The sequence below is a fragment of the Molossus molossus genome, unplaced genomic scaffold (assembly GCF_014108415.1).
Source record: "Molossus molossus isolate mMolMol1 unplaced genomic scaffold, mMolMol1.p scaffold_m16_p_21, whole genome shotgun sequence".
In the NCBI taxonomy this organism is placed as follows: domain Eukaryota; kingdom Metazoa; phylum Chordata; class Mammalia; order Chiroptera; family Molossidae; genus Molossus; species Molossus molossus.
The window spans coordinates 7,830,978-7,855,833 of NW_023425357.1; the positions used below are offsets into that span (position 1 = coordinate 7,830,978).

The window sequence follows — 24,856 nt, forward strand, 5'->3', positions numbered from 1 at the left end:
ATCTAATTAATAGCCCTTATTGGCGTGTCACAGATTTGTGAGTTTCTTAATAAACAGATAACTGTCTTTCAGTATAATTGCTTCTCTTGTAATCCTGTGGGTTTTATTTCATGTATTTTAAGGCGTTATTCTGGGAAGGGGTCAGTGGAGTGACAGGCCCCTGGTGGACACTGCCGGGCCTCACTACACATTCTTTGAGTCCTTGATAACTGGGGCTGCTGTCTCACCTGGCTGTCTCCCTGCCTTAGGAGTCGGGGACTCTCGGAGATCTGTCCCCAGTGTTGTCCCTGATGCCCTCTTAGCCTCTGGAGCCCCCTCCCCAAGGCACAAGCTCAGATTCTTTCCTAGCTCCCTCTTTTTCACCTGTCAAAACGGGATGAAGAGTCCGACTGGTGTGGCTCAGTGGTTGAGCTTCGACCCATCAACAAGAGGTCACCGGTTCGATTCCCGGTCAGGGCACATACCCAGGTTGTAGGCCCGATCCCCAGTAGGGGGCATGTAGGAGGCAGCCAATGGATGTTCTCTCTCATCAATGTTTCTATCTCTCTCTCCCTCTCACTTCCTCTCTCTCTAAAAAAAAAAATCAATAAAGGAAAAAAAAAACTGGATGGAGAAAGTCTGGCACATTCTACCACATGGATGGAGCTTGGAGACATTATGCCAAGTGCAATGAGCCAGCTCCAAAAGAACACATATTATATGATTTCATGCATATGCGTGCTTAGAGCAGTCAGATTCGAGACAGAAAGCGGAATGTCGTGCAGGGCTGGGGCGGAGGAATGGGCGGTGTTGGTTCACGGGCAGACTTGCAGTTCTGCAAGATGTAACAAGTTCTGAAGACGGATCGTGGCAATAGTTACACAATGTGAACGTATTTCATGCCACTGAACTGTGTACTTAAAAAGGGCAAAATTGATCAATTTTATGCTTCGTAACCTCGGAGTTACTCAATGAACTTTGGATTCTTGTCAGTCTTGGGTTCCAATCCTGCTGTGCCCAGGTTACTTGGACCCTGAGGTAACCTTTCTGGGGCTCTTTTTCCAGATGGTTCAGCTGTGGAAAGGGGGACCCCACAGACACCCACCAAGCTGTTCCCAGGATCTGGGAATGGTATCTAACAAGTTTGGTCCCCAAGGCTCACTTTGTAGGAACTGAGATCAGTTTGTGTCCCTTCCCCAGGGGCCAGGGAAGGGGGGTCTCTCTCCTGTGCTGCCCACTTGCAAAGGCCTCGCTGTTGCCCCCCAGCCCTGGCTCCCTGGAAGCTGGGTGCACAGAGGTGCAGATGGTGAGCTCACAGCCAGACCGCCCCGGCTCGTAGCCCGGCCGCCTCTTGCTGCATCCCCGGGGCCTCGGTTTGCTCACCTGCAGATGGGGCTGCGGATTTCCACGCCGAGGACCAACTGAGACGCGGGTGAAGGAAGGGCTTGGAGCCCCGCCCAGCAGGCGTGCTCCACAAACGTCAGTTACCCTGTCCCTCTGCTCCAGCTGCATGCGGCCAGCCTCCCAGAACCGAGGCCCGGAGCCCGTGGAAATCACGGGCAAACTTTATTTTTTGCGTGGCTTCGTGGGGTCTTCCCGGAGCGTGCGGGGATCCAAAGATGTTAGGAACTGCCACTCCCCTTCAGTGCTTTATTTTACACGTGGGGGAAGTAGGTGTACAGCTAGGCAGGTGGGGGGGGGGTCATCGCTAGGAGACCCCATGTATCAGCTTCCCCATCACCGATATTCTCAGAGGTTTGCAGAGGACACGCGCGTCGCTAGAGTCCAGCCGCCACCTCCCGCCGGGACTATGGCAGGGATCTCGCCGGGCTGATCCCACTTTGGCGTCCGTTGCCCCTCGCGGCCACCAGAGGGAGCCCGAGAACCTGTCCGCTCACAGCCCTCCGCTCAGAACCATCCTGCGGCTCCGGCCTGGGCAGGGTCCTTACCCTGGACCCCAAGGTCCTACACCCTAGGCCCCCTCTGTTCCATCTGACCTTGCTTCTCACCCCACCGCCTGGTCCCCCGGCGTGGCGCTCAATGCTGGCCAGTATTCCTGATCTATAATGTGCCTTGTAAAGAAAATTCGTATATTTGAATGGGCTTTCTTCAGGTGAGTTCTAGTGCCGCTGGCCGTGAGCTCAATGTTAACGAATCAACAGTATATATCAACAAGGTGGCTTTAAACAAACACACATAAAACAAAGTGACAGATTGATCATTTGACAAAAATGTTGTGACCAGAGGCTTGAAGTATTTGCTAATTTCATGTTCGTGGATACCACAGAACATTAGCATGAATAAGAATCACAGAGAAAACAAAATAAATGAACAAAACAAAATAGAAACAGACCCACAGATATAGAGAACAAACTGATGGTCACCAAAGGGCAGGGGTGGGGAAATGGGATTTTTTTTTTTTTTTAAGTGCTTGGCCTTGACAGTTGTGGTTCGTTCAGTTGGTTGGGCGTCATCCAGTGAGTGCAACAAGGTCACCAGGTTGATTCCCGCTTCATTCCTGGTCAAGCGCACATGCCCGGGTTTCAGGCTTGATCCCAGACAGGGGGTGTGCAGGAGGCAGCGATCCATGTTGCACTCTCGCATCAATGTTTCTCTCTCTCTAAAAATCAAATTATTCTTTTTTAAAAACAGCTGTTTGGTTGAACTGTTCACTCTCTTCCTCCTCCAGTAAGCCCCCCACCCAGGGAAGGACTTTCTGTCTGCCTGGTTCACAGAGAGGAGGCAGGTGCCCTACGGGGGTCCTCCGATGCTGGCTCTGGCAGCCCCTTCCCTGCATTTCCTTTTACAGCCTGTTGGGGGCGGTGTTCGAGGCAGAGTTCTGCCTCGCAGGACCCCTGAGCTCAGAACAGGGCCTGGCACTCAGTAGGTGCTCAACAAAAACATGTGGACTAAGCCCTCTCCAACCCCATCGCCACCCAGGTTTCTCCCCAACCCCCCGACTCCAAACCCCCCAAAGACCCAAAAGCAAAGGGCTGAGGGGGCATCAGTAGTTTTAAAAAAAGGATCGGTTTTTAATTTACAAGAGTTCTAAATGTACAGAATTCTCCATTAAAAAAATCGTTATACACAATAAATACAGTACAAAAAAATTTATCTTACAGTACTAGTTTTTTCTCCGAGATTTCAAAATCTGGCGCGGGTGGCTGGCGGCAGGAAGAACAGAGGGAAGACTGGTTGGGCGGGGGTGGGAAGAAGACCCCGGTTTCCTGTTTTGGAGGTGCTCAGATTTCAGTCGAGGGGCGGGAGGGTTCGAAATCATTCTCTCTCTCTTGCTCACTCGAGCACACACACAGGGACACAGGACAAGGAGCTGGGCGCACACACAGGGACGTGGCAGGTGCCCTACGGGGTCCTGCGGTGCTGGCTCACGCCGCCCTCCCCTGCATTTCCTTTTATGGCCTGTTGGGGGCGGTGTTGCGAAGCTGAGCGCGGCCTCCAAGGACCCTCCCAGCTCCGAGCGCGCTCCAGGCCTGGATGATAAGGCCACACAGACAAGCCTGGTACCCAGACACTCGTGAGCAGGGGGAACGATTAGGGTGCCCCCATCCCTGACAAACACATGTCCCCCAGGTGGAGGGGTGGAGTGCGGCTGGAGGTGGGAAGAAATGGGACGAGACACCAGTTTTACCCCTCCTTTACATTTACAGCCCCTCCCCTAAATCCACAACCCCCACCCAACATCCCAGCTGAATCTGGTGGTGGGGAAAGAGGCCTTTGTGACTCAAATAACTTAGGCAAGAAAAACTCAGGGGATCCCGGCTCGTGCCCCCAGGAGGCTGAGGTCAGATTCCCAGCTGCCCCTGGCGTCGCACAGAGCGGGGGAGGGAAGGGAAGACCAGCCCGGTGTTATCTGTTCAACGTCCTGGCGCCGAGGCCTCCGTTGTGACTGGAGGGTGGGTAGGCCTCCGGCCTGTGCAGGGGTGACGGGGAGGCGGGCGTGACTGCTGCTGGTGGGACGTGAGGGTACGGGGGTGCAGGTGTCCGGCCGGGGGCCTGCTGGAGGTTCAGGATGCTGTCGATGGCGCTCTGAAGGTGCTCGGTGAGCGTGTCGTCCTGCGGGCTGTCGCTGGAGAAGCTGGCCTGGTCCACGTCGGGGGACTCGGACTTGCGCCTCTTGGCAGGGGGCAGCGGGGGCGCCTCCCAGCTGGGGTCCCTGCTGCCACTGCCCTGTCCGGCACTGGCGGGGGCCTCCGGCGGGGCCCCCTTCAGCATGCGCTGGTACAACTCGTCCTCCACCGCAGCCAGCTCGCGGATCAGCCCGCTGGTGGCTTCGTCCACTTTGGCGGGCAGTGGGGCAGGACTGCTGGCCCGGGCCCTGCCCGGCACCGCGCCCTCGGCCGCCCCGCCGCCCAGGGCCTCCACGTTCTCGCGGTATGTCTTCCGCAGGGGCAGGCGGGGGCAGTGCGGGGCCGGCGGCTTGTGGTCTGTGGCAGCCGGCGGAGGGTGGTCCACGGTGCCATTCATCTGGCCTGTGGTGGTCTGGGGTGGCGGCGGGGGCCGGGGCGGGGGTTCCGCCGCCTTGAGGGCGGCATGGGGCGGTGGTGGGGGCTGGTGCACCGGATCCAGGGCCGTGTTGTGGACGACCTTGCTGAGCCCAGCCTCCTGCTTGATCTTGAGCTTGAGGCCGATGCGGCTTCGGGCCTCGTAGGTCTTTATGGGAGGGCGATTGCGGGAGGGCATCGGGCCATCCTCATCGGCATCTAGGGAGGCCGCCGAGGACGAGGAGGAAGAGGAGGACAGCGAGGAGGATGCTCGGGCCCAGGTCACGGAGGGGGAGCCGCCGGCCCCGCCATGTCGGATCACCAGCTTGGTGGGCAGGTGCAGGGGGGGCTGGGCGGGCGCCCCAGACGCTGAGGACAGTGGTGGGCCGTGGCCCGGAAGCCGATGTCCCTCAGAAGAGGCCGAAACAGGGAGGCCGAGAGAGCGCGAGGAAGACACGTACTCATCTGTAGAACGAGGGGGGCCAAGAAAACCCCCGGGGATCAGGGACTGCGTGGGCGTCCGGGCAGAGCACAGCTGGGAGAGGGGGCGAGCTCTGAGCACCTACTATCTGCGGGCCTGGGCTGAGCCCTGCCTTAGCGCTGAGACCTTCTCAGCAACTCGCAACCCCAGCAGCGTGCGGGGTCGGGCACACACATGGCACCTGCGACTGGACGCCGCTCACATTCTGCAACCTGGGCACTTCCTTGCTCCCCCTAGTCCGGGCTCTGCAACCTGCTTTCCCATCCTCCTGGAGGTGGAGGTGTGTGCCCTCCATGCCAGGATCCAGGGGTGGAAAGAACACGGCGAGAGGAACTCAGTTCTCAGGGAGACCAGCGCCTGGCCAGAGTAAGCTGCGGCCACGCGCCCCCCCCCCCCCCCCCCCCCCCGTCTAACTCTGGGGCAAGGAAAGACACCTCTCCCTCCCCTCCCTTCCCTTCCCTCTCACCAGGCTTCTCCTTGGCCAGCTGTTTGTCCAAGGCCAGAGTGGTCTTCTCCTCCTGAATGAACATTCGGTCGATCATCACCATCTCCGCTGAGGGGCTCACCCTCTGAGGGGGGAAAAGATGGGCGAGTGGAGAAGCCAGGAGCGAGGGAGGGGACGCGAGTACCTCGGGAGGATGGGAGCGGATGCCAAACCGTCCTTCTTGTGATTTGAAGGCCAGCCTCCCTGCCTCCCTCCCTCCTCACGTGGGGGAAGGGCAGGGTCCCCGGGGGGAGAAAGTGACAGCCCCCCTACCCGCGACTCCTCCAGGAGCAGGAGGCGGTACTTGTTGAGCATGGCCTGGGTGCGTTTCAGCAGCTGCGTGGAGACCGTCTCGAACTCCTCGTCCACTGCGGAGAAGAGCGGAGGCCAGAGGCAGACGTTGAGGGCGGCTGGCGGGGCAGGGCGCGCACCCCCCAGCAGGGACAGGGGGGGCAGCCCCGGAGACCTCACCTCGGTGGTAGTCGGTGGGGGAGGGCAGGGCGCCCTGGTAGACGTGGTAGGGCAGGAGGCGATGCAGGGCGTCCTCGAAGGAGGGGAAGGCTGTCTTGTAGTCTGGGTGCAGGACGGAGCCCTGATGTTTGTGCAAATGCTCCAGGAAACTGGGGGGCGGAGACCACATAGCAGAGGGGTGGTGAGGTCAGGAGACAGGACCCCAGCCCCAGGCCCCACGGCAGACAGCAGCAGGAGCAAGAGAAACTTGGGAAGCAGGCGCCATCGGGTGCTGAGCGTGCTTGACCTGTCTCACTGAATCTCTGCTGACAGCCGAAGGAAGTAGGTGCTATCGTCACCCCCATTTCACAGAAGAGGAAATGGGGCCCAGAGAGGTGAAGTACCTCCACCCAAAACTCAGTGAGGAAGAGGCAGAGCTGGGAGTCAGCTGCCGGAGCCTGAAACTCATCTCGATGCTATCCTGTCTCTTGCCACCGGGGGGCAGCATAGCCCCGCGCTGCCAGGCCCCAGAGCAACCCTGAGGAGAGCAGGAGGCTGATCAGCTGGTAAGTGAAGTCCTCTTCTCTCCCAAGGCTTTCCACCACAGCACAAGTTACAGGGAGTTCTGTCTCTCTGTCGTGGGATGGTCTCCCCCACCAGACAGGCTGGTCCCACCCTGTGCTGAAGACCAGCGGCCCCCACACACCACGGGGGGCAGGACTTGGTCTGTCTTGTGTTTCCAGAGCCCAGTACAGGACTGGGCAATGAGTGAGACTTGACCAATACTCTTGGTGGAAGGAGGGCAGGAGAGGGAGAGAACGCAGGCAAGCATGCACCCACCCAAACACCCATCCTCCACCCACCCAGATATCCCTCCACCCACCCAGATATCCCTCCAGCCACCCAGATATCCCTCCAGCCATCCACTCAAATATCCATCTATCCACCCAAATATCCATCTATCCACACAAACACCCATCCCTCCATCCACCGATCCCTCTATCCACCCAAATATCCCTCTATCCACTCAAATATCCCTCTATCCACTCAAATATCCCTCTATCCACCCAAACACCCATCCCTCCATCCACTCAAATATCCATCTATCCACCCAAATATCCATCTATCTACTCAAACACCCATCCCTCCATCCACACAAATATCCTCCTATCCACCCACCCATCCAGATCCCCATTCACCCAAATATCCCTCCATCCACCCAAACACCCATCCCTCCATCCACCCAGCCAGCCGTGTGTGAGGTGCTGAGGGTGCCAGTGACCAGGGCACACGGCGCCCCCTTCTGGAAGCTAGCAGCCTCGCAGTGCCAGGAGTGCTCTTGGTCTCATCAAATCCTCAGCCATCAGCCTATTATCAGGACCGTCACTGCCCATTTCCAGAGAGAGACTGAGGGCACGTGAGCGAACAGGCCCTGGGAAACCGCAGGGCTAAGAGGAGGTGGGCCGGGGATTTGTATCCGGGCCTGCCTCGCCCCACTTTTGCAGGGTGGGCCTCACTCCCCCGCACAGGCCTCTGGGAAGGCGCAGGGGCAGGTGGACCTGAGGGCGGCGCTGCCACTCACCAGGCTTCTTTGCTGGGCTGAAGTGCGGGTGGTTTCTTCAGGCCACTCAGCTTGTTCTCATACTGCGGGGAGAAAGGCAGTGAGGGGTGCACAGCGAAGCCTTCCCCCCCTGGCCCTGACCCTCTGCCCCAGCCCGGGACAGACAGGAGGGGTCTCCCCAGTAGGGTGCTGCCCTGCCCAGGACACTCAACCTGCGGGGGACCCTGCAGTGGGGAACGCGGCCCGGAGAGGGTGACGAGCAGGTACGAGCCCGGGCACCCTCAGCCAGGGCCCCTCCAGCCCCTTCTCACGCATGGGTCTCTCGGTCTCTGCCTGCCCCCTTCGGGACCCCGGGAGCCCTTCCGGTGTCCCCCTCCCTGCTCCTCACGCGGCCCGTGTCCCTTCTGGTCTGCAGACCTTCTTCCCACCAGCTCCTCATCCTGCCTCAGGTCCTTCACCGTGACCTCTCCCCTCTCCCACGCTGTCTTCCCGAGGGGCCTCCGGTGAATCCTGTCTCCAGTCTCTCCAAACGGTCCACCCAGCTGTCCCTCTCCTATCTGCAGATGTGTCCTGTCTTCCTGTCGCCCCCATTTCTCACAGGTGGTCTTTGCCTCATTTTCTCCCCCCTAGCCCCTGCCCGTCTGGGGTCTCAGCAGACCCTCTCGTGCATCTCTGTCCGCCTGTCCTGAGCCGACACCTGCAGTCTTACCTGCCTCTCCTCCTAGGTCTCAGCGCCTCGCCTGCTCCCGCCCCGTGACCGACCACACTGAGGGCTCACGGGGCCCTCTCTCCTCGCCGCCCTGTCACCTTGGTGTCTGGGGTCTGAGCAACTGTCTCATTCCTCGCAGGCCCCCTGCCCAGCCTGTCCTGCTCTTCACCCGCGGCCTGGACTCGCCTCACCACCGGCAGCCTGCCCGTGGCCCCTGCCCCAGGGGACGTGGCCCGGCCCCGGCCCTCCGCTCTGGCGGCCCCTTACCTGCAGCCCAGAGGACTTCCCGGGCCCAGAGGCTGCAGCCTTGGCCACACTCAGGGTCGGGAGGTTGCTGGCAAAAGCTTTGCTCTCAGCAGGAAGCAGAGGAGGGAGGCCTGGGGAATGGGGGGGGGAAACAAGGCTCAGAGGTCACCGCAGAGTCCCCCTCCTTGGGACCCCAAGCACCCTGCTCTGCTCCAGTTTTTTGGACTCGGCGACCCGGCCAGCCCTCGGATCTGGGGGACAGCCCTTCTTCCACTGTCCGTGGCCTCTGAGGTCTGAGCGCCCCTTGGGTTTACACCCCCAGCTCAGCCCCCACCCACCTTCAGGCCCCATTTCTCCTTCGTGGGCGGCCCCTCCCCTACCTGCGGTGGCCATGGGTGCCGGGGCAGGGGGATGGCTGGGGGCGGTGGGGGTCCCAGATGGGGCCTGCCCGCTGACCAGCACAGAGGCAGTGGGGCTGGCGAGGGGCCCCAGGCTGGCGGAGGTCTGCGGGGCGGCGGGGGGTCCCCCGGCCTTGCTCTGGAGAATGATTCCGGGCGGCACCTGAGGAGGGGACAGGTGGTTGAGGGGTGGGGGGCACACGCTAGAAATGGGGTGGCCAAGCACCAGGGCTGGGGGTGAAGTGGGAGGGGCTCCGACCAGGCGACAAGGGCAGGGCGGGGCTTGTGGAGCGTGCAGGGGCCGAGCCGTTACCTGGTGAAATCTCTCCAGAAGAGCCTTCTGCTGGGGCAGTGTCGAGAAGGGGGTGGTCACCATCTGGAAGGTCCGAGGAGGCGGTGGGGGGGGTGCTGAGGGCTCGGGGACCAGATGGAGGGTTGGAGGGGGTGTGGGGGACTTGTGGGGCCCCTGGCCGGGAGGGAACTGAAGCTGGAATTCGGGTGGCGTGGGGGCTGGCAGCCTGGTGGACGTCTCGGAGGCGGCCACGACGGAGGAAGTGGAGACAGGTGGGAGGTGGGGGGCTGGGGGCAGTGGCCCCTCGAGGGGCTGGGAGGGGGGGCGCAGGGGGGGCTGGGGTGGGCCTGGGGCAGTGGGGGCAGGGGTGCTGGCAGGTGGGGGGACACCCAGCTGGTTCTGGATGACAAAAATGCCAGGCAGAGTAGGGGGAGCCTGGGGTGGGGGACAAGGGTGCAGAGCAGGTTCTGAGGGGGGGCGGGACAAGCTCTGGGGCTGGGAAGGCGGGCGGGAGTGGGGTCGGGAGGGTGGGCGAGAAGGGGGCCGGGCGGGGTGTGGGGAGGGCAGGTGGGGGCTGTCTCCCAGAGGGGCCTGGTGAGGTAGTGACGGGGACGAGGAGGGGCCTGGGCCCTTCAGTGGAGCCGCTGCTGGGATCTGGGCAGGGGAGGGAGGTAGAGGGGAGGGGGCAGGGGTCAGAACCAACCTTGGCTCCCATTGCCCCAAGACAGTGGGGACCCCGGCCACTCCCACCAGAAACCACCCTTCTAAGCAACCCCCTGTCCTGGAAGAACCCCACTATGATAGAGGCTATCCTAGCCTCTCTCAACTCCCCACCTCACCCCTGCACCTGTCCTCCACCTCACCCCTGCACCTGTCCTCTACCTTGTCCCCTCCCTCACCCCTGCACCTGTCCTCCACCTCACCCCTGCACCTGTCCTCCACCTCACCCCTCCCTCACCCCTGCACCTGTCCTCCACCTCACCCCTCCCTCACCCCTGCACCTGTCCTCCACCTCACCCCTCCCTCACCCCTGCACCTGTCCTCCACCTCACCCCTCCCTCACCCCTGCACCTGTCCTCCACCTCACCCCTCCCTCACCCCTGCACCTGTCCTCCACCTCACCCCTCCCTCACCCCTGCACCTGTCCTCCACCTCATCCCCTCCCTCACCCCTGCACCTGTCCCCCACCCGTCCTCCACCCCGTCCCCTCCCCCACTACTGTGCCTGTCCCTCACCTCACCCCTCCCTCACCCCTGCACCTGTCCCCCACCTCATCCCCTCCATACCTCTGCCCTCTGATCTCTCCCCCTCCCCATATGCCCCACACCCCACTCCCCCATAAAGGCGAGCTCTGCAGGGTGGGGGCAGCAGCAGAGGAAGCAGCAGGCGCCACCACACCAGCTGTCCAGCGGGGAGGCGGGGGCCAAGGAGCGGAGCACAAGCAGCAGGGGAAGGAGGCGCTGGGCGGGGCAGCGACCCAGCAGCCAATCCCGGCCTGTCTAGCTAACCAAGGAAAACAGACACTGGGGTGGGGCTGAGGGCCTCGGAGGGCACAGTGGGGGACTAGGGGACCCAGGGAGCTGAGGATGAGAAAGGCAACTGAGGGGCAGGGCCCGGCCCCTCTGGACACCAGCCTGTGAACCCCAGGCCCCATCCTCTGTGTGCCTGTGTGGTCAGGGCCGCAGGCCTACCTGGGTGGCCCGTGAGCCTGCAGGGACGGACATGTGTGTGCACACGTGAGTGTGGTGTGTGTGCGCGTATCAGACCTGCACACCAGATCCGGGCACAGTTCTAGTCCACAGACACAGCGACCCCGCCTGAAGCACGCACGTCTCAGCCACAACGCCTGCCCCCTGCGCTCCCCTCCCCACAGGTCACCTCCCCAAGAACCATGACCTCAGCCGCTGCCTCCGGTGACTGTGCCGCCATCACCAGCACAATCACAGGACCCCCACCCTGGTGACAGCTCACACCATCCAGCAAGCACGCTGGCCACCTGCGGCCACGCGTGTGGTCATCCACGCCCCAAGAGCTATAATCACGTGACACTGATTTCACAGATGAGACATGGAAGCCAGGAGCGGAAGTGACCGGTCCAGAGTCTCCCTGTCTCACCACCACCCAGGACTTCAGAGCTGACCCAGGAGGACTCAGGGGCTTGCCCAAGGCCACCCAGGGCCCATGCTTCGAGGCTGGGGCTCTCTGCTCTGAGCCCCCAAAGTGGGCTGACTCATGACTTCAGAGACATGACTTGCCTGAAGGCTCCGAGCCTCTGGACCCTTCAGCACCCCCTCCAAGCCTGGCCCTGAACGACTTCAATTCAAAACAAAAACAAATCACTCACCCACTCAAGCCGTATATCCCAAGGGCTCACCACCCCCTGAGGGGGCAACCCTAGCTCTCACAGGGAGCCGGTGAGACTGTCACCTGGATAAGCCCTCTGGAAGGCAGTTTGGTCTGGTGACTTGGAAAAGGCCCAACCTCCGACCTGCTGGTCCACTCCAGGCATCTGCCATTAGGAGCCCCCGGGCCCTTGTTCGCAGGACCCTCTACCGTGGGAGTATTCATGAGACAAAACAGGAAACCAGCCCAAATGACCCAAAACAGGTGTGTGGCTGGGTGAGTCAGAAGAGAGCTGGCCCTCTCCACACCTCCCTAAACACATGGCCAAAACACACGCGTGGGAATGGCCGGGAAGCAAGGAGAACACTACGAGACGGCTGGACACTGGCTAATTGCCTCATGGACCTGGATTAGATAACAGTGCTGTCTCCGTGCTAAATCTGCTGGATTTGAATCTCTCTACCATAGTCAAGTGAGAGAATGTTCTGTTCCCAAGGGCTGAAATACTCTACTAAAATATTAAAGGGTAAGGGAGCCTGATGTCTGCAACTGATTCCCAAGTGACTTGGGGGAAAAAATGCTACCGAGAGAGCTAAGGATTCAGGGAATGTAGCAGAGTATTTGGGTCAAGTCTGGTGTGGCAGCCAGCCTCTGGGACGGCCCCCAGCGATCGACCCCACCTCCTCATATCCAGTCTCCTGCGACACTATACTAGGGTTGGTCTCCGTGACCAAGAGAACCGGCCAAAGTGATCATATGCTACTTCCAATGTTAGGTTACAAAAAAGAAGGTGGCTTCCATTCTAGGCACAGCCCCACTCTCTTTCCGTGGGATCATTAGCTTTGGTGGAAGCCCCTGCGGGGGAGCCGAGGCCTCCTGCCACAGCCACGGGAGGGCCCGATCCCGGAAGCCAGGTCTCAGGCCGGTCAGGCCTCCAGATGACTGCAGCCCTGGTTCACATCTTCAACTCCAGAGAGGTGGCCAACCAGAACCCTCCAGCGACTACTTCTAGATTCTTGCTACCTAGAAACTGTCTGAGACAAGCTGGTGTTGGTGGCTTTAAGGGGTTAAGTTTTGGGGTAATTTGTTGCACAGCCCACACATAACTGATACATCTGGTCAAAGGGTAAAGAACTCCCATGACTTCCGTGCACTATTCATGCAACTTTGCATGTATTGGAAATGGTTTAAAAATGAAATTTAAAAATACCCAAATTTAGCCCTGGCTGGTGCTGCAGTGGTTAGAGCATCAGCCTGGACACTGAAGGGCTGCGGGTTCGATTCCTGGTCAAGGGCACATGTCTGGGTTACAGGGTCAGTCCCCGACCCTGTCAGGGCAAATGCAGAGGCAACCAATTGATATCTCTCTCATATTGATGTTTCTCCCCCACCCATCCACCCTCTCTAAAAATCAACAGAAAAAATATCCCTGGGTGAGGATTAACAAAGATAGATAAATAAATAAATAAGCAGTAGAGGAATACACACACACACACACACACACACACACACACCACAAAGTAAAAAACCAAATGATATACTGGGGAAAATATCTGCAATTCACAGAACAAAGTTCATCTCCCTCATATGTAAAGAGCCTCTAGAAATCACTAAGAATGACAACCAGTGAGAAAAGGGGGGTAAAAGATATGACCAGACAATGCATAAGAAAGAAAACACAAAAGGCTAGAGTATTTCCAGAGACACGCAAGTTCACCTGTAATAAGATGCACATCAAAAGCACCCTACAGAACCATTTTCACTCATCACATCAGGAAAAAGTTGTGTCTCATAAAAACACTGTCGTATATTGCTGGTGGGAGTCTAAACTGGCATGATGACCTACAGCTCCAGAGGAACGCCACTCAGCAGCAGCTACCCAAATGATAAGTGCACATCTGCTTTGTTCCAGCACACAGGCTTCTGGGAAGTGGTCAGACGACACCCCCGCTCGTGTGGGAAATAAGACGTGAACAAGATCTACTGCAGCTCTGTGTGGAGCGCCAGAGCCTAGACGTAGTCTAATATAGCATTTACTGGAGGGGATTGGTTACAGGATCCCCCCCACCCCCGACACCAAAACCCTCAGATGCTCAGGTCCCTTCCGTAAAACGTTGTAGTATTTGTATATAACCTACGCATATCTTCCCATAAACTTTAAATCGTCTCTAGATCACTTCTAATGCCTAATACAATGTAAACGCTATGTAAATAGTTGTTACATTGCATCATTCAAGGACCAACTTTCTGGAAACTTCTTCCCCTGAACAGTTTCGATCCGTGTTTGGCCGATTCCGTGGATGCAGAGCCTGTGGATACGGACTGTCCTGTGCCGGCTCTGGGCAGAGAGCAATGGGACAGCAGTGTCACCCCCAATGGGTACCAGGCCGATGCGCACACAGAACTGTAAGGGTTTAGGAAAACAAGTTACTGTGGCTGCCGGAGGGAACGGGGGCTTGGCATGGGGTGGGATACTTTCCCCCTCTTTTTGATGACTGAACCATATGAAATAACGCCTACTTTAAAAAATGAAAAACGTTTTCAGTGAATGGAAAGAAAAAAAGGATGAAAACTTTCCGCATCAAAAACATTACCAGCCCTGGCCGGTTTGGCTCAGCGGTTGGAGCGTCGGCCTGCGGTACAGAGAGACCCGGGTTCGGTTCCCGCTAAGGGCACGTACCTCGGTTGCAGTTTGTCCCCGGCCCTGGTCGGTCGTGCGGGTGGCAGCCACTCGATGTGTCCCTTCACGTCGATGTTTCTCTCTCTCTTCCTCTCTCTCCCTCCCGCTCTATCTGAACAAAAAATAGAAAAGTGTCCTCGGGTGAGGATAAAAACAAAACAAAACATTACCAGCGGCCCTGGCCAGTGTGACTCAGTTGGTTGGAGTGTCGTCCCGATACCCAAGGTTGCGGGTTCGATCCCTGGTCAGGGCACACACAAGCAACCAATGAATGTATAACTAAGTGGAACAACAAATCTCTCTCTCTCAAATCGCTAAAAACAATCAACAAATAATGCCACATTCACATAACTTTTATATTTTATAAAATATATTTTATATTTTATTAATTAATTGCTCACTGTGCCTAATTATAAACTTTAGGTATGTGTATATCGGGAAAAACAATTCACAGAACAAAGTTCGCCTCTCTCACATGTAAAGAGCTCAGTACTACCCTCGGTTTCAGGCGTCCCCTGGGGGTCTTGGGAAGCATCACCTACAGATAAAGGGGGATGACTGTATGGACAGAGACCCCCAAGCCCGAAATGTTTCCTCTTGGCCCTTTAGAGCAAGCCTGCCTGGCCTGTTGCACTTTGTAAGACTCTCAGCATGCCGGCCCTGTCCAAGCACTTGCTGTACTCCAGTTGTCCCTCCCAGCAACCTGGTGAAGTGGATACTACTCTCCTCTTCATGTTACAGGTAAGGAAACTGAGGCACAGAGTGGCAAGGTCACAGAGCCTGTGGTGGCAGAGTCAGGGTTCCTGAGCCTCTGTTCCTAATGACCACCCACAATTTTCCGGGACGGCGAAGCACACCTGGTGCCCACTCGTCATGGCCCTCCCTTGACCTCACGGTGGCGTCCTCGGCACAGGGCGGGTGCTCCCGGGGGTGGCCGGAGGCGGTGGCTGGGCTCCCTCCCCCACTCACTCTCGCCGGGCTGTGTGCCAGGCAATGTCTGGGCACTGGGGATACAGCAGGGATGAAATAGACAAAACCTGCCCTCGTGGAGTTTATACTGTCTCCGTTTTAAAACTGAAGTCCTTTATCCCAAGAACCTCCTCAGTACTGGGTGAACTGGGATGGCTGGGCAGCCGATGAGGGAGTCTCGACGGGCACCCGGCATCCAGCAGGTGCTTGGCAAGTGTCTGCAGATAGCACAGGACACGGGACACAGGACAAACGCGCCCTGGCCGGGCTCTCCACCAGAGCTCAGAGAAGGGACCCTCCCCGCCCTGGGCCACAGCTGGGGAGGAGGCTGGAGGAGGGGAAGCCGCCTGCCGGAGGGACCCAGGCCTGCATGTGACCTTTCCAACTTGGGTCTCTCCCAGGCCAGGCGCCCCTGGTCCTGTCTGACTGCCTGTTCTTCCTCCCTGTGGGGAGGTGACCTGATGCCATCATGGCCCATGGCCCTCTGGATAGGACCCATGCTCCACCCCGTAACAACAAAGGTTAAAATAATAACAGTACATATGTATGAAGGCCTTACTCTGCGCGAAGCATGTGTGACCTCATTCACTCCTAATGGCTCGATAAGAAATGATCACCCCGTTTCCCAGATGAGAAAAACAAGGGTCAGCAGTTCCAGGGGATGCTCAGGGTCAGCAGAGCCTGGCACGTACCAAGTCCCACCCTCCTCTTGACGGAAGGAAGAAACTGGTTGCTTCAAGTCACATGATACTAAAATCACATGCGAGTGAAATCCTGACTGTTTGGGGCCAAGGCCCAGGTGATTTCCGCCATCCTGGACCTCACTGATGCTCTCCCCTCCCCTTCCTTCCTACCCCAATCTACCCTTCCACTGGTCCTTTTTGAATGAGCATGACACCCACCCCTCCAGAATAAAGGGTGGCCGGCTCTCCCTAACCTCTCGTGTGCCATATGAGACAAAAGCTAAATTTCCGAATATATAAAGAGTTTCTACAAATCAACAAGAAAACAACCAACAACCTAAGTGTCAGAAAGGCAAAGGGTATGAACAGACGATTCCATAGAAAAGAAAACACACATAGTTTTAAATCTGTGAAAACCTGCCCGGCCTCATTCACAGCAGAAGAAATGCAAATTAAAACAAGACAGTTTTTTGCCTACTGGACAGGCCAAGTTGAATATATTGCTGAGGCCGTGGGAAAATAGGCATAGACCATATATACTGATGATAAAGAAGAAACCAATTTATACTCCATGGAGAGCAATTTGGCAATACCTGTCAAAACTACAAATACATCTGCTCTAAGACACGCCAACTTTCTTTTTTTGGTGGTTTGCGCCCCTAGCGGGAACCGAACCCGGGACTCTCTGGTCCGCAGGCCGACGCTCAACCGCTGAGCCTAACTGGCCAGGGCGCGACTTCCTTTTTGAGAACTTATCCTACAAAGCGACGGATGCACAGTCATTCTTTGCAGCTTTGCTTATAATAGGTTAAGACAGAAAGTGACCAAAATGCCCCACAACAAAGAGTAACGGTTAAATAAATAGCAGTACATTCACATGATGGAATGCTATGCAGCTGTATAAAAGCATGAAGTAGTCTCCAAGATGAATTGAAGGGATAAAAGCAAGGCGCGAACCTGCACGCAGAGGATGCTACCACTTTCGTCAACATGGAAGGAAAATAATCCAGGTGTCATTTTGCTGTCTGTGCACAGAAAAGGAGGGAGAGAGGGAGGCTAAGGTACAGGGGAAGGGGCTTCTCATCTGTATCTTTTGAAATGTGAACTCTCTGGATGTTTTATTGATGCAGATATGAAAATGATAATTTTAGGAAGTCATCAGTTTCCTGCCACGTGTATCAACTTCCTGCCTAGCGTGTGGGCTCCCCCGGGGCTGGCCCTGGTCTCAAGTGTCCATGACTGTCAGGAGACCCTCAGGGAGTATCTGAGAAGCAAAGGAGAATGCCATTTCCCAAGCCAGCGAGACAGAGAGGCAGGCAGGGCAGCCAGAGGAAGGGGAGCGGAGGAGAGCGCGGGGCAAGGCTGGTCTGGGCTAGGACAGACTGCTGGGGTTCTCTACCTGGGGGGCTGGCGCTGGGGAAGCCTGGCCGTCGGAGGCCTGAGGGCCAAGGCCACCTCCTTTGGCGACTGGGTTGGTCGGGGCTGGGTCTTGGGCGGGAGCCGGGGCGCTGACTATGACCGAGGCGGGCACGGAGAGGTGGGGGCCCTCGGTGGAGAGGGGCTGCTGGCTCCTCTCCTGAAACGGGCAGCCCGCATGGGTCACCAGGCTGCCCCCGGGAACCTCCAGATCCCCCACCCGGCACCTTCCACCCCACTGACGGTCCAGAGAGGGGGTGGGAACTGGGGATAAGGGGCACCAAGAGGCTGGCACCTGAGGTCCAGGCACCAGGAGGCCACAGTCTGGGCAGCTCCTTCCACGAAGTCCCTGCCTCACCTCACCCTGCCCCTCTCCCTCCCGGTCTGTCCATCTGTCCATCCGTCCAATGCTCCTGTGATCACTCCCCAGCACTGGAGCAGGAGGGCTGTCCGTCTGTCAGCCGTTCACTCTCCATATCTGTCTGTCTGTCAACCAGTCCCCTCTCCCTGTCGGCCTGTCCCTCTCCTGTGTCAAGTCAATTCCTCTCCCCGTCTGCTGTCAGTCGGCCCCTCTCCTTGTCAGTCTGTCTTCCTGTCCATCAGTCCCTGTCACCCCCGGGCCTCGCAGGGGACACTGGTACCCAGGGCAGGGGTGTCATCTCTGAGGTGCTCTCCTAGCCCAAAGACCTCCCCAGTCACTGTCTGGCTGTGCCCAGCCCCTCTCCACAGCAGCCCCCTCCCCTAGCCCCCCCCCCACACCCCTCCTCGCCTGCCCACCCGGCCCTGGTTACCTGGGGCAGGAACATCTGCAGGGAGTCCTGAGTGAGGATGGCCGTGGCGGCAGAGGGGGGCAGCACGATCTTTTCTGGGCTGGATGCCAGGACCGGACTGGGCTGGGGGGTGGTAGCCTGAGGCGGGTTGGTGGCCTGGGGCGTGGGGGCCTGTGTGGGGGGCTGCTGCTGTGCCTGCGGCTGCTGCAGGCCCAAAGGCAGTGGGGTGCTGACTGTGGGGGGCACCTGGGGGGCTGCCTGCACCGTGAGGACAGGCGTGGCCTCCCCGGCGGTGGCAGGGGTGGCCGGCTGCACCAGACCGTCGGGGGTGTTGAGCATGGCCACGGCGCTGGGGGGCAGAGTGACGCCCTGGAGGACAGTTGCAGCAGTCGGCCCGGTGGGTGCCGGCTGGCTCTGCGTGGGCAGGCTGCCCGCAGCCAGGGACACGGGCATCTGGAAGAGGGCCGGCTGGCCCACCTGGATGGGGGCAGCCGAGAGAATGTGGGCGGCACTGTGGGCCCCGGAGTGGGGGGCCAGCACCGGGCCCAGGCTCAGCGGGCCGGCCAGGTTCTGGTTGGTGAGGATGGGGTTTGCGATGAGCTGTCCGCCTGCGTGGGGGGCCGCGGCCGCCAGGATCTGCCCACCCACATTGGCCGGCAGGGCCGAGAGCGACTGGGGCAGCTGGACGGCGGACGCGCCAGGCAGCAGGAACTGGTTCTGGCCGGGCAGCATGTGCTGGGCGGGGATGATGATGCTGCTGCCTTGGTTCAGGAGGTGGACGCTCATGGGCTTGCTCAGGGCCCCAGGGGGCTGAGGCGGGGCTGCCCCCGTGGTGGTGGCCGGAGGCTGCTTGAAGACATTCGCCTGCAGGGCGGGCGCTGGGAAGCCCGACAGCACCACGTTCTGGCCGGCCTTGCCTGCCGCCATGAAAGTCAGGTTCTGGGGGGCCTTGGGCTGCTGCGGGAGGCCCCCCGCCTCGCCCTGGATGGTGAGCGTGGCGCCCGTGGGGGCGAAAGGCTTGGGTGTCAGCTGGTAGAGCTTGGGGGGCAGCACGCCGGCAGGCTTGGGCTGGATGGGCGTGGGCGTGCGGTGCAGGATCACGTTGGGCGCGGGGACCAGCGGCGACGTGCTGAGGCCCGGGGCCACAGCCAGCTGCTGCCCTGAGGGCGCCCCGGTGGCTGCCGAGGTGGCTGCTCCCGCCCCTCCAAACACCGAGCTCCCGTTGAGCGTGGTGGCCACGGCGGCCGGGAGGTTCTTCTGGATGACCAGGCCAGCCCCCTGGGGTGAGACGCCGGCTGACGCCAAGGTTACTGGCTCCGAGGGGCCGGCCGCCGAGGCCAGGTAGCCGCTGACAGGCACCTGCTTGGCCAGGAGCTGGGAGGTGGGCGGGTTGAGCGCCATGACCGGCTGGCCCACCACCTGGATGGGGGCCAGGCCGAGCGTGGCCGCGGTGGCGCCTCCAGGGCTTCCGTTGGGCAGGCCCGGGAGGCCCGGGATGGGCTGCAAGGTCACGTTGCCCAGGCCCACGGGCTGCAGGAAGGGCTGCACGCTCAGGGCTTTGTTGACCACATCCTGGGGCGGCACCAGCGTCTGGTGGGTCAGCACGGTGGGCGGGGCCTGCAGTCCCAGCAGGTCCGTGCCCCCCGGGAAGAGGGCCTGGGGCCCCGAGGCCACAGCGGCAGCCCCTCCGGCACCTGCTGGGCCTGCCCCGCCATCCGCGGGCTGCAGGGTAGGCAGCTGGAAGGGGCCCAAGTCCAGCTCAGCCTCGGCTTCGAGCGTCTGTTCAGTGATGTTGGCCTCTTGGAGGCTCTGCTGGAGGATGTCGCAGGGCTGGTCAGCGCCCCCGCCGCCCCCGCCGCCGCCCCCTGCCGTGGGTGAGCCCAGGATGTCATCTTCCAGGAAGTCTAGGTCCACGCTGGGGGCTGGTTGACTAGGCTCTGGGTTCAAGTGGTTGCCAGAAGCTTCTTGCACATGTAGCTGGAGGCCAAACAAGGTGGGAAGAAAAGAGCTGAGATTAGCAAAGGGCTGGGCTCAGGGCACAGCGGAAACAGCGCCCTCCGGTGCCAGAGCGGCCGCCAGACATCTGGGGGCTGGACCCGGTCTGAATCCCAGCTCCCCCACGGCGGCTCTGTGGAGCTTGCGTAACCTCCTCACCCATCTTACACACCAGTGAGTGCAGTGAAAACCATTTACTAAACAGTCGTTCGGGTCCCTAATTCTCACCTGCGATTCCAATACCCCAAAGGCTCTAAAAACCGCAAATGTTTTCATAACACACTGGAAGCAAGACTTGACCAGAACCGACGTGGCACTCTCGGGGAAAAGCATAATTTATCCACGTAACGTGAGCCGAATGTGACCACGGGGAGGTGAACGGGCGTGTTGTACGTGCACCACCCCCCAGCATCACCTTCCCTGAATCCAAACAAGCCTGGCCCCAAAGGGCTCTCATGAAAGAGCGTGTGGTTCTATTCAATGTCACAGCAGTAGCTGCTACTGCACGTGGGTCAGACGTTTCGTAAGTGCTTTCCACGCACGATCCGGGACCCGTGGGTCTGACTGTGTATATGCACATTTGAGCAGAGTCCACAGAAAATAAGTTTGCTCACAGCATGGAATCCTGTGATATGTGACCAGAGAGCCTCCTGGGATGGTCGTGACCTGCACTGACATCACGTATGGGAGGTGCTTAGGCCCCGACCAGGGACTGCGTGGGTATTAAAGTGATAGCAAAGCTCTGGCTGGTTTGGCTCAGCAGTTAGAGCATCAGATCGCAGACCAATGAGACCTGGGTTCGATTCCGGCCAAGGGCATATACCTCGGTTGCGGTTTGTCCCTGGCCCTGGTCAGGGTCATGCAGGAGGCAACCAGTCGATGTGTCTCTCTCGCATCAATACTTCTCTCTCTCTCTCCCTCCCTCCTAATCTGTCTAAAGATAAATGGAAAAATGTCCTCGGGTGAGGATAAAAAAAAAAAAGTGATAGCAATGATGAGAATAATGATCACGGAATAAGAATATAGGTTCATCATCACTCCTGGGTCTATAAAAGTAATAACATGAAATGATGTCTATTTGTTGGGTTCTGGATGTAATCATTTATATTATAAAAGATAAGTTATTCAGAATGTTGTTACAGTTTTGAGAACTAAATGAAAATTACTGTAAAGGGCCTAGCATGTAATACGTGTTCAGTAAATGATCGTTATAATGATGAAGAGGGAGGGGGGAGAAGGGAGGAGGGGAAAGGAGGGGGAGGAGGAAAAGGAGGGGGGAGAGAAGAGGAGAGGGGAGAGGAGAGGAGGGGGGAGAGGAGAGGGAAGGACGCTGACAATCAGTGATGGGCTAAGCACAGCCGTGCTCAATAAATGTCCACTGTGATCCCTGCTCTGGGCTTTGTCCATCACCCCACCTTCACTTTCCAGATGGAGACAGGTCTGTATCAGTTGTTGCCCTTCTCCCACCCAGGTCACCCCCCAACAGCTGAGCAAGGACAGACGCTCCAGGCTCCCACATCCCCTTTTTCCCAGAGAAGTGGGCCCAGTGAACCCCAGAGCTGGCATGTGCCTCAACTCCCCAGAACAGCTCTGCACCAGCTGACCCCCGAGGTCCCACCCAGGCCAGGGCAGTCAGGGTGGTCCAGCAGCAAAGCCCCGCATACCTCCCACCCACAGTGCTCTGGGGGCTGCCGTCTACCCTCCACCCAGCATGACCCCCCCCCCCTTGCCTTCAGGGCCTCCCTCCCACTGGCTGTCGCTGCCGTGGGCAACTGGGGTGAAGCCCGGGAGCCTGCGGCCCTCCCCAAGCCCAGAGCCACTTACCCCGGGACCTTCATAGAAGGCACTTTGGGCCTCCCCGGGATTATCCAGGAGGTCATCGCTGTCGAGCTGCAACAAGACCCACCCCCGCCCAAGGTCAAAAGTCAGCTGGGCAGCGAGCCAGCCCCTGCTCTAGAATAAAAAGACAAAGATGAAGTGGGGGGCAAGGCGTCCCCAACACTGAGTCTCTCAGCTTGGCTTCCGAGTTCTCCTGACTCGAGAATCCTTTGCCCATGCCGTGCCCTGCCTTCTGCCCTGTGTCTCTTTGGTAACACATCCTTCAGGGCTTGTCATACATGTCACCTCCTCCCAAGAACTCTCCGTCCCTCCTCACTAAGTCAGTCCAAGTACCCGGACGTCCCACCAGCCAGGCGCCCAGCTCGGTGCTGCGGCTGTCTCGGGCGGGCAGGCACTGGGCTGGTTTCCAGGAGCGCCTTCAGTACCTAGGACAGAGCCCGGCCTCCACCTAAGCGCCCAGGGACCGTCTGTCCATGGCCACAGCGGCCTCCCAATGTCCCTCTCCATCCTGATGTCTCCCCAGACTGGTATATCCAACCGTCCCCCATGGATTTCTGGAATCCACCCCCAACTCCCAACTGCAGAAACCAGTATCACAATCCACTCAGTTGCTCAGGCCAAAATCCAGGAGGTGTCCTAAATACTCTGTCTTCCTGACATCAAGTCTAGTTCACTGTCTCCCAGACAGACCCCAGAGCCAGCGCCTGCCGGCGGCCCACCCACTGCCCTTGCCTCCACCGCCCCAACCGGCACCTCCCGCGCTCCCTGCGGTGTGGGCCGCACGGCACCCTGCTCCTAGTGAGTCGATGTGATGGAAGCGAAGGTGTGACTCTGGACACTGGGTCATAAAAGGCACTGAGCTTCCTCCTGGCGCTCTCCCTTGGGTCCCTGGCTCTGGGGGAACCAGCTGCCGTGTTGTCAGGATACTGAGGCGGTCCCAAGGAGATGTCCTCGGGGGGAGGCGCTGAGGCCTCCGGCCAACAGCCAGGGGAGTGAGTCGTGTGGAAACACGTCTTCCCGCCCCAGACAAGCCCTCAGACGACAGCAGCCCAGCTAAGCCGCCCCGAGTCCCGACCCTCACAAACTAACTGTGAGCGCTCTAACAAATGTGGCTTCAAGTCGCTAAGTGCTGGGCCGATTTGTTACGCAGCCCTAGATGATGGATACAACTCCTTGTGGCTCAAGAGTTCTGCCCCCCCCCCTGTCCCACCACTCTCCAGGGTGATCAATGAACATGATGTCCTCCTGCTTAATAACATGCCACAGCTGCCTGTCGTGTTCAAAATAAAACCTAAACTCCTCGGTCCAGGTCTTCCAGACCCTGCGTGACTTGGGGACTTGTCTCGCCTCCAACTAGTCTCCCCTTCAGTCGACCCCACTGGCCTTCTTTCTGTTCCGCAAAGGTGCCAATGTTTCCTGCCTTTGTACCCGCTCCTGGCTTACCCAGAGCACCGTGGCACCTCCCCCGGACCCTTCAGGTTCCCCTTCGATGTCACCTCCTCAGAGTGACTCTCTCTGACCACACTGGCTAAAGAAGCCCCTGCCCCACCCCCATTCATTTTCTTTTCAACCTTTTTTGTTAAAGTGACGTTCATTTCCCCTCCCGTTCTGCACGGGGCGCCTCCATCGCCTTTACTGGTTACTGGGGACTCAGCTGACCAAGAAGTGTCTACGGCGCGAGGATAGGAATCTGCCATCCCTTTCGCTCTGTCACTACCCCACTGCCTGGTTCACAGAAGTCAGGGGGCAGATGTCGACTAAGCCAGGGACCGTGTCGGCTCCCAGTCCCACAGCCCCTGCCCTGGGCACCTCCCTGCCCCACACTCACCTTCTCGGATCCATGGAGGAAGTCATTGAGGGCCTGAGGGTCACTGGAAGAGAAAAGGAAAGGCACTGAGGAGGCCAGGGGGCGGTGGGGGAGGGGACGGGAGGGCAGGGAGGGGGAGCCCATTACTCACCAAATCACGTCTAGTAAGCATCTCCCATCCTCATCATCCATCGCCACTGGGCGGGGCGGGGAGGGGCGGGAAGAGGGCAAGGGAGACGAGGTTAGATGTCAGCAGCATGCCGGGGCCTCCCTTCAAGGGCCGTCCCCTGGGTCAGGCCTCTGGAGGGTCAGGGTTCTGTTCCCATGGCACAGGTGGGCAGGTGCCCTCCCCGCAGAGCCTCCGGACCAGGCACCGCTGTGTGCCCTGCCCTCCTCTGCTCGCTCTCGGCCCCAGAATCTGACCATGGCGATACCACCCAGGACCAAGCGAGCCCTGATCACGCACAGCCCCGTGTGCAGCACTTCACACACTTTTAGCTCATCGTCACAGCATCCCTCAAGGTGGGTCCTGCCACCCCACTTTGCAGATGGGTAAGTGAAGGCACAGAGACCCTCACGCCCCACCTCCCGGCGAGCAGGCGGCAGAGCCCGGCCTTGCCCCAGGAAGCCTGGCTGGTGCGGCCACCTCCGCCCGCCCTGCCTGAGCACAGGGCCTGGCCCCGAGCGGCCGAGCTGGGGGTCTGACCGCCAGTGGAGGGGGGAGGGGCGTGCAGGTGGCAAGAGGGCCTCTCAGCCCAGGTTCTGGGTCCCCTTTGAAGACGTATGCAGAGAGGACCCAGGAAGGGCGGACGGGGACAGGGCGGAGGACGGGCGCCGGTCAGAGGGCCCTGGAGCCGGGCCGCGCTGTGGGCGTGAAGAGGACGAGGACGTGCGGGTGCCGAGCGTGTCCAACCCCCGGGACGGGACCGGGGAGGGGTGCCGTCAGCCCTGTCCTACAGGTGTGGGTGCAGCGCTCTGCCCTGGCCTAGCCTTCCATCTCCCCAAACACCCCTGCCCCCACACCACACACACCATCTCACGCGTGCCCTCAGCCGGCTCCCGGCCCCTCGCCCGACGGCAGTCCCTGAGCAACCCCATCTGAGGCCTCCTCGTTGCCACCCGGCTCCCACCCCCTCGGCTGCTGTGACAAAGAGCCGGGGGCCGCTCACAGCGGTGAGTCTGAAGAAGCTGACGAGGCGAAAGGACACACCTGCCAGAAGCCCGGCCCAAACACCAGCCGTACCTCCAGAGC

The 24,856-nt window shown here is 59.3% G+C and overlaps 1 protein-coding gene across 1 annotated transcript in view; it reads right to left on the reverse strand.

The window, feature by feature from the left end:
* Nucleotides 1-2,988: 2,988 nt before the first annotated feature.
* BICRA (BRD4 interacting chromatin remodeling complex associated protein) overlaps nucleotides 2,989-24,856 on the reverse strand; it is a 50,533-nt gene continuing 28,665 nt past the window's right edge. Inside the window, exons 4-16 of the mRNA XM_036274181.1 lie at nucleotides 23,756-23,801; nucleotides 23,626-23,668; nucleotides 21,783-21,848; nucleotides 17,985-19,940; nucleotides 17,177-17,353; nucleotides 9,124-9,756; nucleotides 8,793-8,973; nucleotides 8,434-8,543; nucleotides 7,479-7,540; nucleotides 5,918-6,066; nucleotides 5,720-5,814; nucleotides 5,429-5,531; nucleotides 2,989-4,946 (exon numbers count right to left, since the gene is read on the reverse strand). Coding sequence (XP_036130074.1) covers nucleotides 3,847-4,946; nucleotides 5,429-5,531; nucleotides 5,720-5,814; nucleotides 5,918-6,066; nucleotides 7,479-7,540; nucleotides 8,434-8,543; nucleotides 8,793-8,973; nucleotides 9,124-9,756; nucleotides 17,177-17,353; nucleotides 17,985-19,940; nucleotides 21,783-21,848; nucleotides 23,626-23,668; nucleotides 23,756-23,796 — 4,716 coding nt within the window. The 5' untranslated portion in view covers nucleotides 23,797-23,801 and the 3' untranslated portion in view covers nucleotides 2,989-3,846. The remainder of the gene's footprint in view (nucleotides 4,947-5,428; nucleotides 5,532-5,719; nucleotides 5,815-5,917; nucleotides 6,067-7,478; nucleotides 7,541-8,433; nucleotides 8,544-8,792; nucleotides 8,974-9,123; nucleotides 9,757-17,176; nucleotides 17,354-17,984; nucleotides 19,941-21,782; nucleotides 21,849-23,625; nucleotides 23,669-23,755; nucleotides 23,802-24,856) is intronic.